The sequence below is a fragment of the Plutella xylostella genome, chromosome 4, assembly GCF_932276165.1.
Source record: "Plutella xylostella chromosome 4, ilPluXylo3.1, whole genome shotgun sequence".
NCBI lineage: Eukaryota > Metazoa > Arthropoda > Insecta > Lepidoptera > Plutellidae > Plutella > Plutella xylostella.
Window position 1 is genome coordinate 11,849,450 of NC_063984.1, and position 21,698 is coordinate 11,871,147.

Consider the following 21,698-nt stretch of genomic DNA (forward strand, 5'->3'; position numbering starts at 1 on the left):
TACACGTACGAGACAAAGCTTTATTGCTACTCGACACTAGATGGCGTTTATTATTGAATGAGTGTTTTAGTTTTACCAGCAATCACTAGATGGCAGTAAATCGTATAATACTAAACAGCGTGTACTGGTGAACATTTAAACTTAGCTGCAGGTATTTTGACCATAGTTATAGTAAATAAAAGGATCAATAAATTAAAGTCGTCATATTACAAAGAGAATCGTATCAACATTTATTAATGATTATCCAAAAACGTCACTAAGTAAATATCAGGAAGGGAAAACAGGCGAACGCAAAACGGAGAACCAATAACATACGAACAATAAGCCAAAAATGTTTAATGTCATATCGATAAATTTACATTGCGTTATCTCATTCAACACCAAAACCTGGACACCCACGGCGCGTGCTCGCCACGCTCTAAAACGAGTAAAAATTCACCTAAAAAAAGTCGCTAAAATTATTATTCGGATAGATTATTTGATACGGGCGACGGTATAAATATGTATGGTCGATATGTCGCGAGTCCCCTGCGGGCGGGCCCAGGCCGCCTCCGCCTAGACGAACCACTCGTCCTTGTGCGGCGCTACGTGGCCGGCGGGCGGAGGGGGCCCGGGCGCTGCGCCCGGTGCTGGCCCGCAGGGAGCGCCCAGTTTCCCGGCAGCCGGGTGTCGCCCAGGAGCGCGACGCCGAGCGGCGAGGCCGGCTTGCCGCCGCCGCCGCCGCCGCCGTTGCTGCTCACCATCTGCTGCACTGTAATGAGAGAGGTACAGGGGTTAAATCACGAGAAGTATAGGATTAGACACGTGGGAGGTACCTATAGGGTTGGGCAGGTGAGAGGCATATGGATAGACGAGAGCAAGAGTTTGAGTTAGCCACTTCGCGAGGCAGGTGGGGGCATGTTAATTGCATTGTTCTACCGGGCATCAGTTTATCTTCGATCCATGTCTCATGAATCCATAATGGAGCGTTATCTTATCGCGATCTTATTGTATAGGTGAAGCTGCCAAAATTATCCCTACTTACTATCAAGTTATTAGCAATTTTCATAGAGAATTACCTATGTACCTACATTGTACATTGCCAGCAGATTAAATACACAATTATATTCTTAGCGGAGGTGTAAGTGCACCTGGCTGGATCATCCGAAACCTCTTTGATACTTACGTCACGGGCGGCATTTGAATCCGCGTGTTTGTCGTGAAAAAGACGGAATCGGTTTGTCACCATGACGAAAGGATATAGGCACGCCGGTTGTATACATATGAGGAACAGACGTAATGTAACTAGAGGAGGACCCTTTCATGCACTCTCAAAGCAGAACTTACATTGCAGATGTGAGGTATTATCGTTGCGGCGGCGACAGAGGCAGCAGGCGGCGGCGGCGGCGGCGGCGGCCAGCAGCGCGGCGCTGGCGCCCGCCACCACGGCCCACGCGCCCCAAGCGCCGCTGCCGCCGGATTCTGAAACGTGAAGGTGCTGTCATAAGAATGGTTTACGAAGCAAAGAGGATTGGATCAAAATGTGGGCCTTACTAGGTAATACTGAAAGGAAAATCCTTGAAGTACCAGAAAACTGTTCTATGTGCAGAGGGCTGCAATAAAGTGTTGCGTTAACTTCCAGTGGTTCACATCTAGATGTGCACGGTTCGCTCACGATATTCCTGCATTGTAAGAACAGCGGCTTTCCAATATGTTTTCCCGTGCGATTGCGGCAAAAATTAAGGAAAAGCAAAAGGAAACAGCTCCGCAACGCGTATCTGTTTTCTTCTGTTTTTCTTCTCCAAGCCACATAAATAAAGTTCTCTGCGTTCAACATGGTTAAAAATACATGAGCATATCCACCTACCTGGGCATAATGTGGCAGTGTCTTCATCAGATCCGTCGGCGCAGTGGTCCACGCCGTCGCACGTGAGCTCGGCGCTCACGCAGAACTCCCGCTGCTTGCACCGGAACTGCTTGCACCCGTGCTCTGGGTCAGAATACACAGTGGACCATTAGGCTTGTTGTTGCTGTTTTGCATGCGTGCATGGGTGAGGTTGCCTTCCTTTATTCTTTGCGTGTCTGTGACTAAACGCTATAGGTAAAAGACTGTAGTTCATCAGGAAAAGAGTTTGCCACCTACGTGGTGATTAGCGAGTCAGATTTGATGAACATCAGGACTTTTCGCGTGGTTCCAGTATAGGAATAACTGGATGCTCGCCTGGAATCGAACCCGTGTATAGAGCCTGTGGCTTATGGTTAAAAGGGGACTAGCAGATATCTACCACATAACATGTGTCCCATAATACACGGAGGGATATTTACTGTTACTTAGGAATATACTACTGTAACTGAAAGAAATATATAAATCCGTATTCAACAATAATTTAATTAGTAACCAAGTAACCATTTCGGATGTGCCCGTAAAATGGCAATAGGCCCGCCCCCTATTACATTGGGACTAACATAACACTCTGGCGAAAAGTGGGTGCAGAAATGCACCTCTGCCTACCCCGCAAGGGAGTACATTAGTACAATGCGTGAGTGCGTGTTTTTTTTTTTTTTTTTTTTTGTAACCATTTCGCACAATCTGTAATCTCTTTGAAACAGACAATCCTGGAACATTTATTTCATGTGAGACAGAGAATAAGCCAAATTAAAATGGTGCTTACAATACAATGGTCCGTTATTTGTCATTTCAAACCAGATCTCAAGTCTGAAGAGAATTTGTTTGTTCATTTTCAAAGGATCCCACAAAACACGCTCGCTTAAACCTGTCCAAAAAACCAGAGATATAAAGACTTCATTTAAAATTATTAACGAGCACCCTTTGTTATGTTTTACAAACAACTTGTAGGCACACAACACAAGGCAGGTGGGATTGGATTTTCTACTCCGCCGGCCAAAAGTGTGTGTTGAAGTTGTGGAATGTGTAGACTTTTCCTTAGATACAGTAGCAATTAGGCATAAGGAATATAAATATTGTTATTACCCATTTTTAATAACTATGTACTTAGATTATCATTAAAAGAATTTGTTAGCCATTATGTAGAGTTCGTATATGTAGATTTGTAAATATGTAGAGTTGTAGGTAGGTATTCAGATTAAAACCATACTAGTATTGCTTTTAGGCTGTAATCATACAGAAATACGTACCAGACTGACTACCTGTAGTATCAAACCCACAAACATAACCTAACCAGGGAAACAAACAAAACACGACAGCTCTAACATAAACGGAGCTAACATACATAAAAAATCAAAGGCGTCTGTAAGAGGCTCCAAGTTTACTCATAAAACACTTTACAGGCAATAAAGGCGATATTGCCCGGGAGTTGCAAAACTACCGCCAACTTGGAGAGAGCTCATCATCAGAAAGGCTTAAGGATGGAGTCCCGTGGTCCGGCAACTTGCCCCATTAGGGACCCGCCGTGCATGTGCCAGTGAACCCAGGGTTCCGTACTGAGGTGTTAGGTGTTTTATGAATTAATATACTTAATAATAATTAATTGAGAATCGATAAGTAATAACATTTTGATAATATTTGCGAAATTGTTATTCCGTAGCTCGGTAATAAATAGGCCCATTCAACATTCAGTACGATTATTACGAACTTTAACAATGAATACGTTAGTAATCATCAATCATCATCAGTTTGACGTAAAACTCAATAATGCCGGCACAATGAATCATTAGGTAGGTCTGTTCTATTAAAGAACACATTATTTAACCAATACTAGCTGTATAAATCATGCAAAGAACCCATTAGGTAAGAGCGCATATTATAAAGTTGGTCCGATCTCAGTTGCAGTTCAACACCTCGCTTTTTACCCCGAGATCTACCCCACCACGTCGACAGAACGGGCAGAAGGGTTATTTGAGGCTGCGTTTTGTAGGCTGCAAATAAAACATTAATTATTCTGGCTGGCAACGCCGTCTCGTGTCCCCTACCCCGCCCCCCGCACACCCCCCCGAGTCCGGACACCTGCCTGCAGTTACTGCATACTTCCCTCAAGATGCTCCCGAGATTTCGGACTTGGGGAATTGTTGATGAAGTTAGCAGCTAACTTCGAATAATGAACCGTTGCGAGGCCATCGCGGAGCAACTAACTTCCACTCGACGAACTGGCGGTGCGGGCGGGACCTCGCATTTCTAAACGAGAGTTATTTGTGATCGTTTGTCAGAAATCTTTGAAACTTTAAATTGTTGCCAGCAATATTTCTAAGTCAGCATTCAGAGCATAACAAGAGCTAAACATACAAGGACAACATTAAATAGAGCGAGAATTTGAATAAAATTCCGCGCTCGGCTAGATGCGGGGTAGGCTACAAAGTGCGATATATTTGCACGTTTATACACCAATGAATTATGCAGCGGGGCGCCGGCTGAGAGGCCTCTATAAAATTTTAAACAATGCACTTCATATGTGCCCCCCTCTCCGCACCTTTAGAAAGAAACATTGGCTGCTGTCTCCCCCTCAAGAGCCTTTGATCAAAAGCCCCCTCCCAGCGCCGGCCCTGTCACGCCATCTATCCTTTCTTCCAGAAATTACAAAGGGTTCGCGGCACTTAGAATTTCGTCACCTCAATTTAGGATGGGAGGCTCTCTTCCACCTCGCAAAAGCTCCTCACTCGGCAAATACTCAACCGTCTTTTTCGGCAGTTATCGCTCCAGAGAATGCTTTTAGAGAGCTATCTTGAATATCGAAATGAGGATTTCCAAGCGTCAGGAGTCGAATAAGACGTGCTTAAAGCTTCAACGTAGTATGTACCTAACTTAGGCTTTGTCTTTGTTAAGTCCCTTTCGTCCCTAAGTTAAATTTAAGTCGTTCCGTTGTAGGTTGAGTATGATATTCTGTTCACAAAGACACATCAAAGCGAATTTCCGTTTAAACACGATCCCTATTGTGTTAACTGACAAAACTAACTTATTTCGCATGGAAGCCGCGAGACACTCGGCGTGACGCCATTACTCGTGCAAAACGCCCGCTTTGTTTTGCTTCCATCGCGTTTGATGACATTATTATTCTGCCCGGGGCTGCCCGGCCGGGGCGCGGGGACGGAAAGAAGGCCGATGTGAAAATATAGGCTCGAAAAACGATTGGTGGGCATCTTATCCGTCTAATTAATAACTACCTACGTTTACTTATGCTAAGATACTATAAGAAAGCAATGGAATTTAAACCAGTTAGGAAGATTGCACAAACCATAATATCTAGATAACAAACATATGTACTTAATGAAAACTAGGTTCTAGATGGAAAGAGACTGAATAAGCTTAGTGTAAAAATATATTTAAAAATAGCTCAGAAGATTGGCAATTGAAGCAGGGCGGCGTGATAAGTAACAACACCCCTCAACACACCTAGGGGTTAAAAAGTGTCGGAAAACCAACATAGAGACAACTGTTTGAATTAATGTGAAACAAACTGTTTCTGTCAAACGTTTACCGAACAAGTGAATGGAGGATGAAATTAAAAGAAAACCGAGCGAACGGTTCCGCTGCCCTATTTTATTTATCAGCAAGCGTTTTCAAGACAATTTGATTTGCGTTGTACTTATACCTAGGGGGTATGTTTGACAATTTATGAAAGGACAACCTAAAAACCAAAAATAGTAATGTAAAAAGTATATTTTTAACCATTGACACAAAAAGAGCGGAGTTAAAAGTTTAAAGTGTCTGTGTCGATGGTGATTTTTAATGTTGGTTAGGTTAAGTTATTACCAAATCAGATGAATTAGGACCTAAATCGTAGCAAAGATCCGTGATACAGCCACAGAAACACATTCCATAATCCCGCAGTAAGTTAAAGAGGATCTGCGACGGAAATTAAATCAATTCGCAAGTTATTCAGTAACTCAGTTCGACATTGTTATCCGCAATGAACTGAACCAGACAAATACATCTATACCTACACAGGAAACACCAAACTTACTTAGCAACTGAGACCTCTGTGGAGATCCGTATCGGTTAACATAGTGGTAAGATAAGAAAACCTAGCGTTATGTTATGGGTACTTAGGTACTTACAGTCTGTGTTCTATACAGATATTTTTCATATAAAAATGACATCGGTACTCCAAAAAGGCAGTTGGGTATTTCCACTTAACAAAAGACATTGTGAAAAGCTGTAAATTAAAGGATAGTATTCGAAACGATTCATCATCGCATTGAAAGATCCCCTTAGCTCAAGGAACCGGCAGAGTTCCAAAAGCTCAGAGAATCGTTAGGCCAGAACGAAATCATTTTCTAATGCAATCACTAGCTGCTTCACTGCCTGAGCCTTAAGGCTTTGATCTTAAGCTTCAATATATTTGATTGTAGGTACTCAGTGGGTTTCCAATTTATTTGTCGACGGCATTCATTAGCGCTGATGAAAAGTTCATTTCGCTGGAAGGACCCCATCTCACGCCTTCGAAATAATCCTATTTAAAAAAAAAAAAAAAAAAAAACACGCACTCACGCCTTGTACTAATGTACTCCCTTGCGGGGTAGGCAGAGGTGCATTGCTGCACCCACTTTTCGCCAGAGTGTTATGTTAGTCCCAATGTAATAGGGGGCGGGCCTATTGCCATTTTACGGGCACATCCAAGACCCGAGAACAAATATCTGTGTTTAAACAAATATCTGCCCCAGCCGGGAATCGAACCCGGGACCATCGGCTCAGTAGTCAGGGTCACTAACCACTACGCCATTCGGTCGTCACCATCGGCTCAGTAGTCAGGGTCACTAACCACTACGCCATTCGGTCGTCCTATTTAAAGGTGCACAAAATTATAATTAAATTAGAGCATGTGCAACGAACTGGAGGAGTAGATAAGTGAACGATCTTCACATGTTCAGTTGCTGTCCCAAGGCTCGTGTTTCAAAATCTTGTCGCTTGAGCTGATTAAGAGTAGAGTATAGCACTTGCTCGTCCATACAAAAAGAGAAAACGTTTTACTACCCCTAAATATTATCCAATCTCCATGATTTTTTAATATGTTATTGACACAAGGAATAACTAGGTTTATAGGTTTTCCTTTTTTCAAAATTTTTTATAGATTCAAACTTATAGGCACCTCAAATAATGTATTTTTTGTGATTGCGACTTTGTTGAATTAAGCCGTTTGTGGATCAATAACAACGTATTTTTTTTAAAAAAGCGAAACCTATAAACCTAGAATATATTAAGCTGAAGCGATTGACACTAAAATCAAAGAGATTGGTTGATATTAAGTTAGTGTAAAACGTTTTCTCCCAAAACCAGAATTTCATCAAGAAAAGTACCTATTGTCAGTCCCGAGCTGCAGTGCTCTCTATCGCACGATTGAGGGTCGGGGGGGGAAGCAAAGCACACGTACGATAGGGATGTCCATAGTGAAGTCGATAGTAGAGATGGGATCCCACCTGCGTTATCGATATCTATAGATATACACAGGATGTCCCATGTTAAATTGCACATCCGAATCATAGTGACACAACTCGTCATTCTAAACATCTTTTGTTTTAAGACTTTTGATTTTTTGCGAATTTTATTTTTGCTAATTCATAGAAACTTTGTTGGCTATGAGATTTTTTACTATAGACAGTAGATTTATTTTCACGAATTTACAAAAGTCGTAAAACAAAAGTTGTTTAGAATAACAAATTAAGTCACTATAATTTGGATGTGCACTTTAATTTGGGACACCCTGTATATAAAAAGATGTGAATAGAAAAAGTTTAAAGTACTAGTAGGTTTTCAAGCAAAAAAATTACTAGTGACTATATTATATTTAATCCTCACTCAACATGGATTAGGTTACATAGGAAATTTTATTTACTTACATCTAAACTAACATAGTTACTTACATAAAAATATAATACTTACTTAAATTGACTGAGTTTGCCTGTTCGTGGTCTCCACTCGAGAACTCGTCTACCCCAACGGTTATCGGTTCTTCGGCAGATATGACCAGCCCACTGCCACTTCAGCTTGCATATTTTGACAGCTATGTCGGTAACCTTAGTCCTCTGACGGAAAACCTCATTTCTGATACGATCCATCAGAGAAACCCCAAGCATAGCTCTCTCCATAGCACGCTGAGCGACTTTAAATCGGTGGACCAGTCCTACCGTCAGTGTCCACGTCTCTGCACCATACGTCATCACTGGCAGGACGCACTGGTTGAAGACTTTTGTCTTCAGGCTCTGAGGAATGGCCGAGGAGAATATGTGACAAAATTTCCCGAATGCAGTTCAACCCAGTTGGATGCGCCTTGCAGCCTCCTTGTCGAAGTTGCTTCTGCCTAGCCGAATAGTCTTCCCGAGGTAGACATATTCTTGCACAACTTCGATTGTTGCCTCACCAACGGCGACCGGCTCCGGTTTGATGTGAGCATTGTACATTACTTTCGTCTTGTCCAAGTTCATACCGAGGCCTACACGTCGGGAAGCAGCATTTAGGCCACTTAGCATCCAGCTGAGTTCCTGCAGAGATTCTGCCATAATAACGATGTCGTCCGCGAAGCGGAGGTGTGACATGTACTCGCCATTTATACATTTGCCATGTCCTTTCCAGTCCAACGTCTTAAAGACATCTTCCAATGCATTGGTGAACAGTTTCGGAGATATCACATCCCCCTGTCTCACTCCACGTTGCAGTTGGATAGGTCTTATCTTGTGGTCCTGTACTTGGACAGTCATAGTAGCGGCGTTGTACAGACATCTCAACACCTCGATATAGCGCCAATCGATTTGGCATCTCTGCAGGGATTCCAAAACTGCCCAGGTCTCGATGGAGTCGAAGGCTTTTTCATAGTCCACAAAGGCTGATTATACTCTTCGGTCTTTTGTATAATCTGCCTTACTGTGTGGATGTGGTCTATTGTACTAAAGCCTTTTCGAAACTGAAACTCGTCTAACTTTTGGGCAAGACGGTTCGTGATAACCCTTGAGAACAGCTTGTATACATGCCTTAAAAGCGAGATCGGTCTATAGTTCTTCAGAAGGGTTTTGTCACCCTTCTTAAAGAACAATACCACGACGCTCTCAGACCCAGCCTCCGGTGTAATGCCATTGTAAAGAACCGAATTGAAGAGCCTCTGGAGCTGTTCAAGGATTGCAATACCTCCAGCTTTCAGAAGCTCCGTAGTAATTCCGTCTTCACCCGGAGCCTTGTTGTTTTTAAGCTGCTCAAGGGCTATCCTAATCTCGCCTATGTCGACGTCAGGGATGTCGTCAGTGTAGTGGCGTATTAGTGGCGCTCTGGAATCGGTGAGCTGAGCCACAGACTTCTGCGCGTGTGAAGCATAAAGTTGTCCGTAAAAACCTTCGATTTCGGCAAGAACCTCCGGCTTAGAGGCAACGATATTACCATCTGCAGACCTCAACTTCGTCAAGTGGCCTCTCCCAAGTTGCTGAACGAAGACTTTTGACCCCCGATTTTGCTCAATTGCTGCTTCTATGGCGCGTGTGTTGGAGCGACGGAGATCTCTTCGTATCAGCTTCTTTATACGCTTGTTGAGTATCCGTAGTTCTGACGAAGTGTCACCTGCCGACGGAAATTCGCGTCTCTGCCTCATAAGCTCGAGTGTCTCGCTTGAAAGTTTAGACTCCTTGCTTTTGCTTCTCATGCTAAAAGAAATAAATACTAACCCCCTTATTCATAGAAAAGTTACAATAGGTTTTAACTAATAAACTGTTTTGTTCCTCTCTGTCAAAGAACAAATTGTTCTTTGTCGGAGAGGGACAAAACAGTTTATTAGTTAAAACGTTCTGTAACTTCTCTATAAATAAGGGGGTAAGACAACTCAAGATTTATAAACAGCCCCGAAACTTTGTTAGGTAGGTACTTATAAACTTATATTTTTACAAAACTATCATAATGTTTTTTAGATTCACTGTATAGATGTAAATAACCTTACATACAAAATGATAGTCCAAGTACCGGCAAAAGGTCTATTTTCCAATAATCAAAAATCCATTTTATGTACTTACCTACTAACTCGTTACTAGGTAGGTAATTACCTACATAATAAAATACTTACTCACATGAAATTATCACTAATTACTTATACTTCTTTCTATTTATCTTCAATAATTTCAAGTTTCGCTCACAAGTCACAACTCACAAGCACAACACAGAAATAATAATATGAAGACGAAGACACTCCGTGTTTGGTCGCAATTTCTCGCCAACCGGCGCGGCGGCGCGGTGGATGGCGGCGCGGCAGCGTCCATCGATGTGTGCGTGACTCTACTTGCATGTGTGTGTGCGGTGCCCGGCGCGGGCGAGTGCACGAGCGACAGCAATACTTTTCCTAAATACCTATTTCGCTAGGATCGCGAAGCTATACTCTCCTCTTAAATGGAGTATATATAAATGGGTAAAAAATTGGAAAATGGCCAGCTCAAACTGTAGCCTCCTTGACTCTAGATCTCTAGATGCTCCTATAATGATGATATATTTTTTGATACAAAGTATGTACGATTGAAAGATGATGATGATGATAAGATAAGGTAATGTGATTACGAACACAGATGAAAAATAGCTGACTCTACATAATTATATTATTATGACGGTACAGCCTAGCTAGACTGTTCCTACTCAGCGTCACATGTTCAGTCATTACCGGAAAGATTTCCTGCAGATACTTACTAGGGTCCTTGACAGCGGTGATGACCAGCTTGAACCCGTTGGCGTCGGTGCCCCAGTTGTCCGTGACGTACTTGAGGGTCACGAAGTTGCTGCGCGTGAACAGCGCCCCCACCTGCTGCTTCGTGTTGCGGCACGACAGGTCCGCCTGGAAAAGGGAAGGTGGTTAGTTGGTCGAGCTGGACTGGGTTGACAAGCGGGATTTGATTGGTGATAGTAGGTTTTGCGATGCAGTTGTGGATGAAATCGAAAGATCAAATGGCTTGTAAGATTAGTTGGAGTGGGTTGTTTTTAGGTGTATAAAGAAAGAGCTGGAGAAGACGATACTTAAGTATAATGATGAAGCTACGATGATTTAGCCAAAGTGCGACCATGTAATTTTATTTTTTTTAAAAATATGTGTTATAAGTGGTATAATACCAACATGGAAACAAAACGACCTGCTCTTCAGATTTATAACTACCTAGAAGGAGTAGATTTCTGAGGTCAAGAGCTACTCAATAGGGGAACCCGGGGTAAGACGGGGTCGCTAAGGGAAAATGTAAAAAACAACAGGTATTTATAACCACAACGTTATCAATTATTTATGGCTTATTAGGAACTTAATGACGAACACTTTGGCACAGCTTTTGACAAAAAAGTAATCATTAAAATTGACTTATTTTAAGAAATGTAAAAAATGGGAAATAAACCATCTTGCCCCATGTACGGGGTAAGATGGGGTAAGTATACTATGTGGGGCACAAATCAGACAAACAACACTTCTTCTGTGTTTTTATCGTCAACACCAGCACCTGCAGTGTGACCCCAACGCCTGCACCTTTGACATCCGACCCAGTTTTCCTTAGATTTAAAGTAGGACTGTAGATATCCTCACAGTAGAGATAGACACATTCATCTTCGTTGTTATTCTTCTTCGTAGGCAGTATCTGCTTTGTATCTTTATCCAACTTCCCTGTACCCCTTTTAGAGCCCTTCTACAATGTCAAATATTGGGTTGGAGAAAAAAAAAACTTAACCAAGCTAGATTCGTACCCCATCTTGCCCCTCCAAAAATACCCCGTCTTGCCCCACGTTATATATATTTTTTAAATAATTCATTAAAAAAATACTTTCAATGTTAAAGTGATTTTGCACATATTTAAACAAAGCGTACCAAACCTTAAATAAAAACACATAATTACCAAACATGCCACTGTTTTACTTACTGTGTTGTGACGTTGTTTCTACCGGTCAAAAATAACATAGACACTACGCAAAAACAAACAATTGAGCTTACACAAAAAACGCATGCACTCACACCAGCTGTCACTGGCGCACTAAAGGTCAATCATTTAAGCCTTTCTATTGGCTCATTACTCAGATTCCTAAGATGTATAGTTTTGCATATAAGTGGGGGGTCCCGTCTTACCCCGTGACCCCATCTTACCCCGGGTTCCCCTATTATTAATTTATTAGGAATATTTGAACCTATTTATTGGCTTTTATATTTATTTGGTTATTATAAAACATAAAAGGTAAGGTCTGTACACAAAAGCGAGCTTTCCTATATTTCCTTTGTGAACTCCACTCGCCCGATTGGAGTTGTATTGTTAAGGGAACGGGTATTAGCTACAGAATTCAAAGCGTGTCCTTGACTGCCGAATATAAGGCAACAGGAAAATAGACGCCATGTACCTACGCCGACAGCCGGCGACGATCAGGATCTATGGGCGAGGACGTGAGACTGGAAAAAATGTGGCGAAGTTCGCACCAGCGGCTCCCGGACATAAATCCGGCCTCAGACGGCAATATTTCGTAGATCGAGCGGGCGCAGTGAACGATGGCGGTATTATATCGGCGTCATATTCCGCGGAGGGATCGCGGGCACGTGCCGCCCCGCGCCCCGCTCCGCCCCGCCGCCGCCCGCTGAGCCGCCGGGATCCTCCACGCCTCTAACTTGCACTACTTGTGCACTTTTTGCTCCTCGTCCGGCGCAAACTTTAATAAAGATCGATGCTCGAAGGACTTATTAAAAATTCTTCGCCTCGAAAAAGTTTAAATTGCTTTCGGAACTGGGCATTTGGAAATGGAATTTCAATAACGCCCGCTCTAATAATGCGCAAATAAATAAAGTTATTAATATTGTACCTACTTAACCCTTTGAATCTGTTAGTTTCTCGTGACTCCTGAAACAGCTAACTTCGGAACAAGAGCCAACTACCGTGTGAAATAGTTTGTAAAGGCAAACTTATTCTGGAGTCCAGGGAAGCACCCAGGGCGGGCGGAATGCTCCGGTGACCGCCCGCCCCCGCGGAACAACTCGCAAGTTGTGAACACGGCCAAGTCGCGCCAGGCACGCGGCCGCTACAACGCCACACCTCTGTCATTCCTCTAATGACAGTCGCGTCGCGTGCGGTATAGTTTGCGCGGTTAGTTGGACATGTTGCGTCAACATTGTTCCTCCGCCGCGAGATAGTCGGCGCTCGCAAAGCGTCTCTTTGTCTTCGCGTAATGAATCCCGCCGTCCCACGTCCCACCTGTCGGGTTTTAGTGCGCCCAACCGTTTGTATGAAGGCTTTTATTGCATGTTGTTTCTGAAACTGCCATTACAAATGAGTTTAAATCCCGCAGTCTGCTGCAGTGTTCCGGTTACTTTAATGTTGCATTAAAAGTTCTGTTCTGTAAAACGATTAAACGAGCAATGCGCCAAATTTTTTGTTGTGTTCAACAATAAAGTTTACATTAACTTGGTTAGGTCGTCGGTCGTTTTGGCAGGCCAAGGAATGAATATCGTTTGTGATTTAATAATTGCAACTGAGAAGAGCTGGTCTCGGCTACATAAATCCTTATAACTCAATTTGCTTGGTTTTATTTGCAGTCCGCGGGCGGTGTAGTGAACAACAGAGTCCTCATCTGAAGCCGGCCCCGCCCCCACCCCGCGCCCGCCCCCGCCGCCGCCCTCGCCTTGATTAAACTCACGACTAGCGGGTCAGCCGCAACCACTACTTTTGCAAAATAATCTCGCTTTACATTAAAAATACTATTTTATTTACGTGACTGGGGTAGTGATTAAGTTGCCACGAGATACTTATAAAAGCCAACGGGAGCTTCATTGGATCCTGGATATACGCCACTGAAATATTATAGGTTCAAATTTTCTACAAGTCCTAAATTCTTCCTCCAGTATTAAGTGCCTACCTAGGATAGACCATAATTATAATATATTTATCTAAAAAGTTTGTAAATATTAAACACTGAAAGTTAAGCACTAACTGTTTTCTTTTAAAGTTACGGACAATTAAAAAAGGGTTCGACAAATTAATTTTAATCGGCTCTGCTCACTTGAAATAATTCTTCAAGTTGTGCAAAGTAGAACACAAAGGGTGCAGGCTAATTGGTTTTTAAACCTTTTAGATTAAATTAACTTTGTAGCGCGACGCGAAACGGAAAAACGGATACTCCTTATTTAAAATCTGCTTCCATTTTGTGGAATATTGCGATGAAAAAATACAGCGTAGTGCCGGACTGCTTCGGAGAGGAGTGTGATATTTAAATTCGCTTCGTAATAAAATGGATGCAAGATGGATCTCGGACAAATAAAAGTCCACAGAGTGAGCCCGCGCCGCCCCCGCGCCCCCGCAGCGCCCCCGTGGCGCCCCCAACCGCTATCCTCGGGGGCGTCTTTGTTTCACGGACGCCTTTGAGTTGGTTTATTTGGGCTTTTGCTATTATGTCGGTAGATACTACCAGCTTATTATACTTATCCAACTTGCATTAAACTCGTATTTAGATTTACACAGCTGCACTCAAACTTTATGCAGGTATTTACCCTGGTAAATAGATTCTCACTGAATGAGGTGAAAAGAGTGAAAAAGAAAACCATTCTCTATAACCAGAAGTTAAAATAAATTAAAAGACAACTGAAAATGTCTTCTGTATTTCGTGCACTCGTGTTCAACTTTCCCAGATTGTTGGTGAACAGTCCCCGCAGGTAAATCTTGTAATTCTCTGGTCGACTGCGGCAGCCGCGTCCAAACTTGGACTTATTTGCATTTGAAACCCATCTCTACCTCAAATAATTATTTACAGCACACCGCTGAAACTTGCTGGAATAACAGGTCCGTTTATATACCAACAACTCACTAAATTTAACCAAACCGAGTTCAAAAGCCTCGTTGTAAAGGAGGCTGGCTTTCTGTGTGGATAAATGATAGGCATGCAAGCAGCACTCTCAATATACTTCTTTCAATGAAACTCTTGGATACTTTCAGTTTATGAAAATTTGAAGCTACAAGAAAGATAAATATATACAAAAAGGTATGCCACGTTGGTACAAAAATTCCCAATCGAAAACAACACGAAAAATATTTTGGGATGGGAATAGCAACCTGGCCTACGAAGCCGCCTGCATTCAAATTGTCATACTCAGTGTCCCCTTCCAACCTGATTGTCTATGCCGCGTACGATCGGCATACCAACCGACTGATATTCCTCAGAACGCAGCGATGCACAGCCTCCCAGGACCCCCCGTCTTACATCCATCTTGGCAAGTTTAGGCTCTATTGAGGGCCGCCCGGGCGCCATTTCAATCATACTCGCTTTCATATTCGTCGCGCGCGACTGGGCTGAATACCTGCATTCCATCGGGATCCATTCAACTGTCGTTAGCGAAAGGCATCTTTTAATCATTAGGAATTGGAATTATTGGCGGAATTGTTCCGAGATCGTGATAATTGGAAGACGTGAGCCAATTTACTGGAGCTCCGGCGGCGGCGGCCCCGCATTCAGCGTGATATGACTGCCGATGCTCTATTGATCGCATTTTTGTATAAAGGGCGTGAAGGAGATAAATTTCTCGTCGCTGAGTTCCATTGGTAAAATTTTAAAAATATCTACGAATATTTTCACCTGAACTTCCTTCCAACCTGAAAATATCAGGAAGATATTTATTTAGCGATTTCAACACTGGTACAGTTTTTTATGCCATGAAATAACGACCTACCAAAAACAAAATTTATCACAATCTTTCTATACTAGATAGGTACAAATAAGCCTCTCAGCGTGGCAGGGACAAACATACTAGAGCTGGTCTAGGATTTGTCATCATGTTGAAAGGATTAGGCAGTCGCTGACTGTCCAAGGAAGGTTAGCCTAACTATATGTAGAGTAAGCACCATTAAGATATAAGGTTGATATGTCACTCAAGGAGCCTGTTTTCGTGCCACCCATTACCCAGTACTATTAAAGAGATTTATAATATGTAGAGGTATAGTAACAAAATGCACCTTCAGTAACAAAGCGATAAGAATACCACTAGAATCGACTTTGAAGTCGTGCACGTCACGGGGAGCGCACGTCTCCGCACTATCGCTATCGCCACTCGTATCAAACACGGATGAAGCCAGCCCGATACAGAGTTGTTATCAGATACTGAAGGTGCGTCTTTGTAGACTTTAATCTCCTGAACAAGAATGTAAGTACTGATTATTTTTGTTTAGGTGTGTTAAAAATTTGTAGGTTGATTTGGTACTTAAAACTTTGACGATCTATTTCAACTTAAAAAAACGATCAAAAGTTTTTTGGAATATATTACAGAAACTAGTCAACTTTTAATAGAAGTATTTGTAAAGGCCAAGATATGAGTGATAACTTTCTATGAATGAGGATACGGACGGTTGTCTTCGTCTGGACGGAATGAAGCTCTATAGGGAACATTATGATCAAAGCGCCAGTTGACTCGCTCGCCAACGCCTCACAGACAAAATCATCCACAAACCTTGGGAGGCGCCGTGTCGTGAGCCCCATCATACACGAACAGGTGGTCGTTGCAGTCGAGCTGCAGCAGGTCAAAGTGCAACATGAACCGCTGCAGGATGCTGTGGGTCTGGAACGTGACGGTGCAGTCCAGGTTGCGCTCGTTGCGAGACCAGAGCACGCCGCCGTCCAGCTTGCGGTACTGGCGCTGCAGGAAGTGGTCCTTGCAGAGGGAGTCCATGTAGTCTGTGGATGGGAGGGCAGGTTAGTGGTTGTTTGATGAGCTTTGATTGGTTGGTTGAGTGGTTAAACATTAGATTGTGGTTTGCGGATTAAGGAAGGCGAATATTTCTTGTAACTGGGATATTATGTCCAGCGGTTGAAGATTTTAATTGGCTGGTGAACATAATTATGAACTCAGATGACAAGAAAATATCAAATTTAAATTAAGTATGTACAGTTTCCGCAATGGACTTCAAATTATTGCTGGATATGCTATAATAATATATGCGATGGAATGAGGTAGATTCCCTGTTCATATTTCATGTTCGAAAGGAACCTAATGCCATCGGGTTAAGCTGCGTACAGGCCGGCCCAACGAACGCCCAACGATGGATATTTATCATACATAGTACAGAACAGATTGCAGCAACGAAGGTCAACGAAACCCGTTCATTAGCGTTCGTTTGGCCGGTCTGTACGCAGCTTTACAAGCTAATGATCATTCCAGTTTGCTTCCAGAATAAGTATTTGCGGTAGACCGATCCATGCGCGTGACGCGATGACGCGTTTACGAAAACAATGGTGTCTCCTTCTTCAAATTCGATGGCAAAATCACAAATACTTGTTTATAACTTGTAAGTAGAAACCCTTTGGTATATCGTATACTATAAGTGAGTATCTTTCATATAAGTACTAAATAAGTCGACTTTCAATAAAAATGCCATCATCGAAACTTTTACCCGAACACAGGAAATTGCCAAACATGTCACAACAACACAAATACCAATCCAATACCTCACGAATTAAATTCCTACATCTCACTCTTATCTACCTCCCATACTTTCTTTGACATCCTACTAGTAAACTGAACGATATAACTCCTTGAAAATGGTTGAACAATATTGAACCTTATTTCAAGATTGCGAAGCTCTAGTTTTAAATTGAGATGTGAGATCAATAACCAGGAGATAAAGAGTAGATAGGTGATCAAGAGGTGTCGTAGATACAGGATGCTTATCGATGTTTGGATGTTGTTAGATGGTTATTATGGAGGTGAATCCAGTGAAAGTCGGAGGTGGATTTGAGGTGTGAATAAGTGTGGCCCACTGGCCACTGCGCTGTTTAGCCATGTAAGTTTTCATTTCTACGCCGTTATATTTAACTACTTAAATAAATTAATATGCGTTAAGTCCCACTGTAAGTACTTAATAATCATTATATCTTTCTTAGATAAGTACTTACTATTTGACTAAAAGTGAACATTATCAAACTTTCAAAGTTTCCAAACATCAATAGCTAGCCATTAGGCTTTTAGCGATCCGACCATCCGACAAATAAACTTTAGAGGATACAAATAATAAGTTGTCTACTCTTTAGCTCTTTACTACTTAATATTTGTCCTTAACAAAAAAAAACTACCGCAAACTTTCCAGGGCCGGCATAGCAACGGTGGCGATCCTCATGCTGCTCGCCTCCGCGTCATCAGCCCCCGTGTCCCGCACCCTCGACTCGCTGGTCTCCGGAGACACCCTTGGGCTGGAGCTGCCCACGGCGCTGCTGGCAGGGGCGGGGGCGGGGGCGGTGCAGGTGGTAGTCAACGTCTACACAGACAGCAGCGGGAATATCCAGGTCGACCCGGCGGTTTTTTAAAGTGTTATCCACAACGCGGACTCTTCCAACATATCAGTGTGTCTGATTTCCCGGTAAACAAGTGCTGGTACGGAAGTTTTAGACGATGAAACTTTGATCTACCCAACCAAAGTGCATTATAGTTTTATATCGATATTTTATGAGCGTATAAGATACTGAGATGTCGTTAAGAAATCTTCATAAAGCCAGAGTGAATAACGTAGAGATAAAAGTGATAAAGCCGAGTAAAGTGAACACAGATGCAGGCATGTTTCGATGATGCGAATGCAGTGCCTTGACTGTGGACTTCACCAGAACTGTTGTGAGTCGAAGGATTCAGATCAACATGTCTTCGACTAAAGAAGAGGAGTTATATGCTGAAGGATTACAGTAGATATATTATGTCCTGAAGGATGTAGTATACCTATAATTATGTTTCTGTGAAGGAAGAACTACTTACATCAATCACAGGGAGAGGACGCCCGTGTGATTGGTTTTTCTTTTAACTTAATTAAGCATGATTGTATCTGTACTTAATATAAGTTGTTTATAAATTGCCTAAAACACTGTCTTATTTTCTAAAACATAATTACAAGTTGCATTTTTTTTTCAAATAAATAATGTTTCAGGGAATATCTTTCTGAAATAATGAGAGCGCGCATCTGGCCGTCTAGACTTCATTATCCATGAAACTAAAACCAACCGCAAATTACAGATCAACCTGACTAATAAAACAAAACAACGTACCTAACTGAAGATAAAAACTATAATTTCTGAATAAAAAAAAAACTATAAACTGGGAACCGTCTTGCAAGAGGAACATTACTACCTATGGGTTGCTAGGTACTCTAGGTACCTACCATAATATTAAACGCAATCGACCTGTCACACACACAAACCACGCATTTTCTGGGAGATTAATAACAAAACAGCTACGTAACTGCTAACGGAGTAGGTAAGTAGGGACTTAATAAAACCCAAAACGATCGAAACTCCTATCCATTACGGGTCCAATAAGTCTCGCGAAGAATGGGGGAGCACTGTTCTATTTCCTGAATCATGAAACTTACCCATCTCAAAAAGATAAGTTTTATCGGCCATCCCCCGGATTCTACCGGTGACGTTTTTTTAACCGGTTCCGAGGCAACTAATGCGACTCGGCGACCCCTGACGGCTGGAGGAAGGAGCACTTACAGATGGAATAAATTGCTACCAGTCCACGGATCTGCGTTATGTTTGATGTGTTTGTGATCGTCGAGAAAAGGGACATTAAAATTAGAAGAACATTTATGTTTAGAAGAGGAACTCTTTCAACTTTCAGGTTTTATGGTAGAATGTTCCGTTGTTATACATAATTACAGGTTGTTTTTGTGTGTTGTAATGTGTGTAGCACTTAAATGTTTAACAAATAAATAGATAACTATCATGGAAGCGTTGACATTATAGAAGATAGGTGTTAGGTAGACGTGTATCCTTGCTTCCTACTCAGAAATAAAATTAAATATAAAGTGAAATCAGGCAAGTACAAGTGTGGGTTTGTTTGTCAACCGTTGCATACAACGAAGGGATAAGTATGAAGTGGGATGCTTGTTAGTTTTGACTTGGAAAGAGACTGACATTGTCTAATTTTTTAGTATAATACCTTTATAGTATCAACCTTTGAAGCCCGCGCTTTAAAGTTAGCATCTAAACAAGAAAGTAAAACACACCCAAAGGTAGGTACGTATTGCAATAATTTATAGCCAAGTGACAACGCTTTGCCGCTTAATTTATGTAAGAACTTTCTTCAGCTACTTCAGCTGTATAATTGTTAAAGCTTTTTGCAGGATTGTTTTTTCCCTTTGATTATTTCCTTATCGTGAAGATGTATTGTGACCTGTTGAAGACCGACTGAAGTAGCTATTGGTGCGGTCTAGCAGAGGTGATCATCGGGTGCGACCCTAAAACTAAATATTGTCTTTTCTGGAGATCTTCTATTCACTTTCATATAAATTTAAAAAATCAATGGAATTGGCAATAATAATGTCTAGACATAAGCAAAATAGTCTACTTACTTAAGTCTTACATTCCGTAATGAACAGCTCTCAATAATGAACTTGAATTTTAATGGCATCCTTAATTTAAATCACAGGAATCCTAAATCGTAGCACCCACGGACTTCAGTTGGGCAGTTTTGTGAAATTGCGAAAGTTTCCAGACATTGCTGTACATTCCGAGAAACAGAAGTTTTTAAAATGATTTTATTTAATTTGTTCTTTTGTCTTATCGCCCGTTACAATCACACTCACGTTTCATTTCGATTCTATGTTCAAACAGTTGCGGGTGTTCCATTTTCAAACGTTTCCCGCCATAACCGGACTTTAGACGTTGAAGGGAAAGATAATCGTCAAACTCATTTCCTGCCGCTTTGACGGCGGCGGGCGGATCGCAGCTGGATCAATTTCTCCGGCGCGTGATCGCCGCGCGAATAATAGCCTGTTTTTATTATCTGCGGCCCACCTAGCCCCACCTGGCCCCACCTGGCCCCACCTACTGGCCCCCGTAACTATTACAGATTTGCCTTCTCTGACGTTTTTCGTAATCTCCCATATCGAAAAGCGGCTTAGGGAAAATATGGCGATAGAGGTTAATGCTGTTGTCGGGTCCGCCCGCTTATTATTTTGTATCGTATATTCCGTCTTTGTTATGAGGATTTTTCGGTCATGAGGAAAAAGGGAACCCTTTCATAAAAAACCGGCTTATTGCTGTTTAGTGTGATCAAAAGATATCGGCGTAGCCACGGCCTTGAGCAAGTATTCAATCGGACGGAAAACCGGAACTTTTAAAATCCACTACGGCCACACGCCCGCACCGTGTGTTGTCTAAAGTGGAAAGTAAATAAAAATAGTCATGCAACAGCGGGGGGCAAAAACCCGGCGCTCAGTCTCGAATGGAACTGAATTTGCCGAGAATTTACTCTCACGACTCGTAAATTACACGATGACCCATATAGTGACTGTTCACTGAAAAATGGACCTTTGAAACGCTGGCTTTGTAGCGAGTGTTTGGATCTTATTTGAGGGGGTATAGAGGAGATTTTAGATTGTGGGGCTGTTGCAGAGTGGGGACAAGCTTAGGGGGTGTTCCGCTTCCTCCATCGACGAGTGGTGTTTGAACTAAGTCTGTCTCCGGCCTTATTAGGTTTCACAAGCCTGGATGAGCGATGTGCTGCGCGGAGGGGAGTTGCATTAAGTTTTGTTATAAGACTTATAAGAGCATATAAAAGCTTGCTTGTCTTCGGGTATTCAATATTTTCTTGAAGAGTCTGGATAATTTGTAAATATTTTTAAAAACACACGCACACAGTCCGTAATCTTGCATATTACACACACGCGGGACCTTAGGAAATTTCCTCGAATACTTGGAAGTGATTTGAATAATGTAAACGTATGACGACGGAAGAAGATAAGTTAAAATCGTATATTAGCTTTCCTATAAAAAAGAAAGTAAGTAATTATAGAGATATTAACTCTGT

At 42.1% G+C, this 21,698-nt stretch overlaps 1 protein-coding gene and 1 long non-coding RNA gene across 4 annotated transcripts in view; one reads left to right on the forward strand and one right to left on the reverse strand.

Moving 5' to 3' along the window:
• Positions 1-321: 321 nt before the first annotated feature.
• The window catches only part of LOC105385578, a 40,526-nt gene continuing 19,149 nt past the window's right edge, over positions 322-21,698 (reverse strand). For 2 of the 3 annotated variants that reach the window (XM_038121136.2, XM_038121135.2), the window contains 5 exons: positions 16,356-16,579; positions 10,601-10,745; positions 1,847-1,975; positions 1,327-1,461; positions 322-751 (listed from right to left, as the gene is read on the reverse strand). In XM_038121136.2, coding sequence (XP_037977064.1) covers positions 585-751; positions 1,327-1,461; positions 1,847-1,975; positions 10,601-10,745; positions 16,356-16,579 — 800 coding nt within the window. In that variant the 3' untranslated portion in view covers positions 322-584. The remainder of the gene's footprint in view (positions 752-1,326; positions 1,462-1,846; positions 1,976-10,600; positions 10,746-16,355; positions 16,580-21,698) is intronic. The other variant, XM_038121137.2, reaches the window with a different exon arrangement.
• On the forward strand, positions 17,510-18,748 carry LOC125490321. Its single transcript, XR_007267596.1, has 2 exons — positions 17,510-17,685; positions 17,989-18,748. It is a non-coding gene; the product is annotated as an uncharacterized LOC125490321 (long non-coding RNA).